The sequence below is a fragment of the Lactuca virosa genome, chromosome 5 (assembly GCF_052849685.1).
Source record: "Lactuca virosa cultivar CGN04683 chromosome 5, Lactuca_virosa_CGN04683_v6, whole genome shotgun sequence".
Taxonomy (NCBI): Eukaryota; Viridiplantae; Streptophyta; class Magnoliopsida; order Asterales; family Asteraceae; genus Lactuca; species Lactuca virosa.
Genome location: NC_136430.1, coordinates 75,467,337 through 75,475,094, shown reverse-complemented (window position 1 = coordinate 75,475,094; position 7,758 = coordinate 75,467,337). Strand labels below are relative to the sequence as shown.

The 7,758-nt window shown below is 40.2% G+C and overlaps 1 protein-coding gene across 1 annotated transcript; it reads right to left on the bottom strand.

Moving 5' to 3' along the window:
* Positions 1–5,807: 5,807 nt before the first annotated feature.
* Positions 5,808–6,221, bottom strand: LOC145111398 (uncharacterized). The gene has a single exon (XM_079047679.1). It carries the CDS (start codon positions 6,219–6,221, stop codon positions 5,808–5,810), a length of 414 nt encoding a protein of 137 aa, XP_078903805.1.
* Positions 6,222–7,758: the final 1,537 nt, after the last annotated feature.

Genomic DNA, 7,758 nt, shown 5'->3' with positions numbered 1-7,758 from the left:
CTAGTACATTCACAGTTTGGGTTTAGGGATGAGTTAACTTAGGTTCATCGGGTTGCATTTGGGCCAAACACTCCATCAAGAGGAGTGTACGGCCGTACACATGAGTGTACGACCATACACCCAAGGTGGCCGTGAACCCATGCCTATATATAAGCTATTCCTTTATTTCTTCACAGTTTCTCACACTTTCACCTCAAGAACTTCCATTCTCTCTCAACTACAATCAAGAACACTCCTTCTAATCTTCAAAATTGGTAAGTGATTCTTCATGTACCATGTTATACTTGAAAGACCATTAGATCCAAGCCTTAATTCATCATGTTTCAACATCCCTTTCATGATCTTGAAGGGAGTACAGTCGTACACCCTTCATAGATCCATGACCGTACACACCTAAAGACCCTCCAAAATGAGAGTTTTGTTCATCTTCTTGTTGTACAGATGACACACTAGTTTCTTCATGGATCAAACACCTGTTTTTGCATGTTTTTTCCATGAGTGTATGGCTGTACACTCCATGACCGTACACTCAATGGCCGTACACTCCATGTACGTACACATCTTGTCCGTACACACCCTTGTGTGGCCGTAAACCCCTTTGATGCAATCACATGTGATTGTAACACTTCAATTCAAGTGTTTCCTAGTCCCTAAAGTGGTTTCCTAACATAATTAGTGGTTATATACACTAATTATATCCTTATATATGTCATTATATGCTTATTAGGATCCATTTGTGCTCAAGACTTCACTTGACACTTAGCATCCTACATCGACCTTTCACTGGAATCACTCACTGCAGGTGAGTTCATACCCCCGTATTTTCATAGTTTTTACTGTTTTAAGGTGTGGGGGGGGGGGGGGATACAAGTCTAACAGAAGGATTTTGTGTTATAAACAATTTTTTTCAAATATCTTATCACAATGGATTTCAGCTATCATCAAATCAAATAGTTTTCAATGCTTATATCAAAACGACATCAAGTCACCAAAATGTATTTCAAATTATCAAATTTCTTTTAAAATGTTTTATAAACTTATATATCCTCTAGAAATCATATTTATATATATATATATATATATATATATATATATATATATATATATATATTTATATAAATAAGATTTAAAAGGCTTAGGACTGATAACCCACTTTGGTTCCTTTTCCTTGTTTGGATGTGGGATTATAATAATAAGTTATTTGTCCGAGTGTCATTTAAACTTTACTTATATATATTTGTTTATGTATACAAATATAAAAGTTAGTTCATTAAGTTCAACAACCCTTTGTAACATGTTAAGCAAGGGTTTGCATTCATGATTACTCGGTATCAATTCAGAAACTACATGTAGATTATAATAGGTATAATTTATGATTCACAAAACATTAATTCATGATTGAAGTATACTAAAGTACATTGTTTTACAAGAACAAAGGTTTGATTCAAAACTAATCAAGGATATACATCTTTCAGATACATGTTAAGAATACTAATTCAAGAACATACTGTCAATCATTTATATTTCAGAATGATTGGGTTTTCATAACTATTATACATGTAACGTTTATATGCTTTTTATGAGTCATTTGATACAAGTTGTTTAATTCATTTAAACAATATAGTTAAAGTCCTGAGATTATAAGCAGAATCTCCAGTCGGGGATCGAAACAATGTGTGTATAGATCTATATTGGGATTGACAACTCCTCACTCGGACTGCTAGCTACAGTCAGTCATACATGCCTACAAGTGACAGTTATCAACAGCTTTCAACGCATTCATAGTGTTGCGTCAGGCCATCTAGTCAGTATGGTTATAATAACTCATATAAAAGATATTAACAATACGTTAGTGTATAATTAACTAAACGTAAGTACATTTTCAAAGTACTAGTTTACAAGATACAATTTACAGTATTACACTACAGTTTACAATAATAGTTGATGAAACCAGGCACACTCTCAGTTACAAGTTTACAAAAGGGATACAAATACAGAACATTGGTTTACAAACGAAACAGTTTTATGTAACTAAAACTACTTTTCATATACAGCAGAAAATATAGAATTTTCTAGAACAATTTACTTATTCAAGAAACAGATAACATTCATTCAAACATAAATACTTATGCACTCACTCAACTTTATGTTGATACTCTCTTTTCAAATTACTTATATTCTCAGGGAACCAGTAGACATGTAAATACTTATACTTTTTAAATATAGTGGTTGTTTGTACTCTGATTACTATAATGCATGTGTTGTGTTACTACAAATGAAGTCCTTCACCCCCGGACGTTTCCGCCGTCAGGTTTGGCGGTGTGACAGTCTTATACGTGATTTATCTAGGGGAAAAGAAGGATAAGATTATGAGGTGACATTTACCTAGGAATATGTAATTATCCTCTTCGAAAGCTAAACTACCAAGTCAAGTTGCCCCACTTGGCCACTTAAAGGTGATTTCGAACAAAACAAGACCAAAACCAAAAGTGATTTCGGCCTAGGTAGAAAACACAAGGAGATTTCGGTCCTAGCATGCTCCATGGATGAGTTTTCGGCCTTAGTGGGCCTTAGACAAAGTGATTTCGGTCTTGGGTAACTCCTATGAAGGTGATTTCGGTCCAAGGGGCAAACACAATGAGATTTCGGCCTTACTAAGACCGAAAGCCCCCTTGAACTTTGATTCCTAAAACCGCAAACTCAATTTAGTGCATTCATTTATGGTTTTAGACTTGACCTTTAGACTTATTATGACATGTATTAACTTATTTCAACATGTTTTTCAATATATACATTTATAACTTATATAAGCATTGTTTTTGATTTTTATATATATATATATATATATATATATATATATATATATATATATATATATATATATATATATATATATAATGGTGATTTAATGTAACAAGGTTGCAATGTGGATTTCACTTATAAATGGTACATCTTTTGACATGGTTTGGCTCTAAGTTTTCCAGTTGTCACATCATCACCACGTTAGAGCGAATTTCGTCCTGAAATTTAAACTTTAAGTGGGATTTCAAGTGTTGGGGAAAAGATGTGGGTACTTCTGTTTCATTTGATCTTCTCGTTCCCATGTGAATCCAGGTCCTCGTTTGGCGCGCCTGCACACTTTTACTATTGGTATACGACTTTCCTTTGTTCTCTTGATTTCCCTATCCATGATTTCCAATGGCTCTTCGAAGAAGTTGTATCTCTCATTTACCTCGATTTCATCGAGTGGGATTACGAGAGTTTCGTCGGACAAACATTTCTTTAGATTGGAACCTGGAAAGTGGGGTGTACGTTACTAAGTTCTTGAGGTAGTTGGAGTTTGTAAGCTACCGGGCCGATTCTAGCAACGATTTCGAAAGGCATGATGTACCTTGGATTTAGTTTCCCACGCTTTCCAAAGCGTATCATTCCCTTTTAGGGTGACACCTTTAACAGAACACGGTTACCACCTGGAATTCCAAGGGTTTACGTCTCTTATCTGCATAGCTCTTTTTCCGCTGCCTAGATGCTTTCAGCAGTTCACGAATTTGAACGATATTTTCTGTTGTCTCCCTTACCATCTCGGGGCCGGTTAGAGTGTTGTCAGAAACTTGCTCCTTTGCTAGTTGCATGTCACCCACTTTAGCCCAACACATAGGTGATCTGCACTTGCGGCCATAGAGGGCTTCGAATGGAGCAACTCCGATGCTAGTGTGATGGCTATTGCTGTATGAGAACTCGACGAGTGGTAAATGGGCATCCCAAGCTTTACCAAAGTCTATCATGCAAGCTCTCAACATATCCTTCAATGTTTGGATAGTTCTTTCACTCTGCCCATCGGTCTGTGGGTGGTAGGTCGTACTCATGTCGAGTTTAGTTCCTAGGGATTTTTTAAGTACTACCAGAACCGTGAGGTGAATCTACTATCCCTTTCGGAGATAATGGATATTGGTACTCCATGCAGTCACACGATTTCTTTGATGTATGTTCTGGTCAGTTTCTCCATTTTGTCTGTCTCTTTTATTGGTTGGAAGTGCGCGAATTTGGTTAACCTGTCAACGATCACCCAGATGGTGTCAAATCCACCTGTCATCTTGGGTAACTTGGTGATGAAGTCCATAGTTATCCGCTCCCACTTCCACTCGGGTGTTTTTGGTTGTTTTAGTAAACCCGAGTGCTTTTGGTATTCTACCTTGACCTTGGTGCAAGTCAGGCACTTGCCTACATAGGTAGCGATTTCGACTTTCATATTCGGCCACCAATAAAGTTTCTTAATATCTAGGTACATCTTGTCTAAACCGGGGTGAACGGAGTATCGAGTCTTGTGAGCCTCATTCATGACAACATCTCTGAATCCACCGAACTTCGGTGTCCAGATTCGATCCATGAGATAACGAGCTCCATCACTCTTGACCTCCAGATTTTTCTCCATTCCTCTCAAGGATTCTTCTGAGACATTTTCAGGTTTCAAGGCTTCCAGCTGAGCCTCTTTGATCTGGGTGGATATGTGTGAATCGATAGTAATGGGCAACGACTTTACTCGACAGCCTGGGTATTCGTTTCGGCTGAGCGCATCTGCTACTACGTTGGCCTTGCATGTATGATAACGAATTTCACATTCGTAATTGTTTAGTAGCTCCACCCATCGAGATCATGCTGTGCTGGAGACTTTTGTGGTTCGTGAAGATTGTGCATTTCGTGCCATAAAGATAGTGTCTTCAGATTTTCAAAGCAAACATCACGGCTCCTAATTCGAGATCATGTGTGGTTTAGTTAACTTCATGAGTCTTAAGTTGTCTCGAGGCATAGGCAATGACTTTTCCTCGTTGCATGAGCACACACCCACGACCCTGATATGGAGCGTCGTAGTAGACCACAAAGTCATCGGTTCCTTTTGGAAGAGACAAGATTGGGGTGCTGCATAGGGCTTGCTTTAGCGTCTGGAAAGCAGCTTCTTCTTTCTCCTCCCAGTTGAAGGTTACACCCTTTTGGGTCAAAGTGGTGAGTAGCTTTATGATCTTAGAGAAGTTCTTTAAGAATCTCCTGTAGTAGCCAGCAAGGCCTAAGAACTGGCGGATCTCCGTCAGTGTTCTTGGTGCCTTCCAGTTCTCAATTGCCTTGATTTTGGAGGGGTCCACATGTATTCCCTCTTTGTTGACCACATCACCCAAGAAGTCCACCTCTCGGATCCAAAATTCATATTTGGAAAACTTGGCATATAGCTTTTCTGTCGTCAATGTCTCCAACACTTGTGCTAGATGTTGACTGTGCTCTTCCTTACTTCGTGAATAGATCAATATGTCATCGATGAATACTATGAAGAATTTATCTAAGTAGGGTTGGCAGTCCCGATTCATCAGGTATGTGAACACAGCTGGTGCATTCGTCAATCTGAAGGGCATCACCACGAACTCGTAGTGACCGTAGCGGGTCTAAAACGCTGTGTTGGGAACATCTTCCTCTTCGACACGTAGGTGGTGGTAACCCGACCCCATATCGATTTTTGAGAAGTAGCATGCTCCCTGATGTTGGTCGAATAGGTCGTCGATTTGGGGTAGGGGATATCGGTTTTCGATGGTGAGTTTGTTCAATTCACGATCGTCGATGCACATGCGAAAAGATCTGTCTTTCTTCTTAAGAAATAGAACTGGTGCTCCCCAAGGTAAGAAGCTTGGTCGGATAAATCCTTTGTTCAACAGTTCGTTTAGCTGACTGGATAATTCCTACATTTTGGCTGGAGCCAATCGGTATGGGGACTTGGCTATGGGGCTAGCTCCAGGAATTAAGTCGATTCTGAACTCGAGTTATCACACAGGAGGTATTCCCGGAAGGTCTTCGGGGAATACATCGGGAAAGTCTCGGACTTCCGGAATATTCTTGATATCCTTTACGTCCTTCTTCTTGTCAACAACGTGTGCAAGGAATGCATGGTACTTCTTGCGCAGATAGGTCTGAGCCTTGATGCACAAGATGATATTCAGATTTGTGCTAGGTTTGTCACCGTAGATGACTAGGGTCTCGTTATTTGGTAAGTTGAGTCGGACGGCTTTTTCATAACATAAGATATCGACGTGGTGAGGACTTAACCAATCCATACCAATGATGACGTCGAAACTCGTTATTGTAATCGACATTAATTCGATTTGAAAGGAATGAATGTTTAGAGTAAGAGTGCACCCGATGTACACGTCTTTAGTGCTTTCAGTTTTACCATTTGCCATTTCTATGGTGAATATTTTGTTGAGTGGTTGTGGTTTTTTGTTGAGTATGTGTTTAAATTTGTGGCGCACGAAACTTTTGTCCGCACCACTATCGAAGAGTATGCATGGATAAGAGTTATTGAGAAGGAACGTACCGGTAACCACTGTGGGATCCTTCAGGGCTTCCTCGTGACCTAATGTCAGAACTCTTCCTGTAACCCCAACATTCCTGTTATTGGCTTTTGGGCATTCCCTCCTGAAGTGCCCCATTTCTCCGCACCTGTAGCATGTTCGACTTACTCTGGTAGTTGTGGTTGGGACTGTCTGTTGGGCTGGTTCCTTACAGAAATGGACAGTGTGTCCTTTCTTGTTGCAGTTTGTGCAATGCATTTCTCGGCAAGCTCCAACATGGTGGAAGTTGCACTTGTTACATTTTGGGTAGGGTTTCAACATATTGCTTTGCTGGAGCTGGGGCGGCCGGGACAGTGACAATGTGAGCTGCCACTATTTGTTGTTTCTTGGCAGGCTCGTGCGTTGATTTGCTCTTCCTCTTGTTTCATGGTCTTTTCTTGTTGTCACTCCCTTTTGTTGGTTCGGGAATGGGCGTCATAAAGCCCTGGTAGACTCCATGATCTAGAAGCGTTCATGCCAAGCGTCTGACACTATCAAAGGTAGAGGGGTTTGCAGACACTACGTTTCCTTGGATCTGGGGGGATAGTCCCCAGAGGTAACGTTCCACCTTTTTGCTTTCCGGGGTGACCATCCCGGGACAAAGCACTGCCAAGTCACTAAACCTCGTAGTGTATGCTGTTATATCGGAACCCTCCACGGTGAGGTTATAGAGTTCTTGCATCATGATATTCAGGTCCTCCCAGCTCAAAGCGTTGGCCACAGGGAGTGTTAATGATTTGACCTGGACGTTCCACCAAGAGAGGGCCCCGTTGATGAATGTGCAGGCTACAAATTTGACTTTACTATCTTCCGGACAGGTACATTTTTCAAACACTGACTCAGTCTTCTCGAACCACCTTGTCAGGGCGATGATAGCTCCGTCGCCATAGAGTTCTTTAGGTTTGTAGTTCGAGAAGTCCTTATAGGAGCATGCTCTTGGTCGACCATGGTTGTCACCTTGGTTAGAACTATTAGTACCAATTCCCGCCCCAGTGGCACCATTGGAGCTAATCTGGGCTATGGCAGCGGTTACAGCGGCTGTCACAACATCTTGAAAGACAACAGTATCTATCTGTGGGGGTGGTGGAGGTGGTTGTGGTGCTGCTGTTGTGTTGTTGAAACGTCTGTTAGATTTGCGCGGAGGCATTTTTCTGCTATAAAGTTTAAAGATGAAACGATGATGAGTTTTCAATAGTGGTTACAAGTCGGGGGTCATCAGACTAGATTATTTTAGTTCTATGTGTTTTATGTTCCGGCTTTAATGTATTTTTATAAGCGATATATGATGGAAATCTATCATAGTTAATTTAAACGATTTCAATCAATATATGAATTTAATAGCGACACTTTGATGAAATAAAGTGCATGTCAATTTCATTGATATATT

What these genes read in the sequence shown, in the direction of transcription:
- LOC145111398 (XM_079047679.1), bottom strand. Translation starts at nt 6,221, where the DNA reads ATGGCAAATGGTAAAACTGAAAGCACTAAAGACGTGTACATCGGGTGC.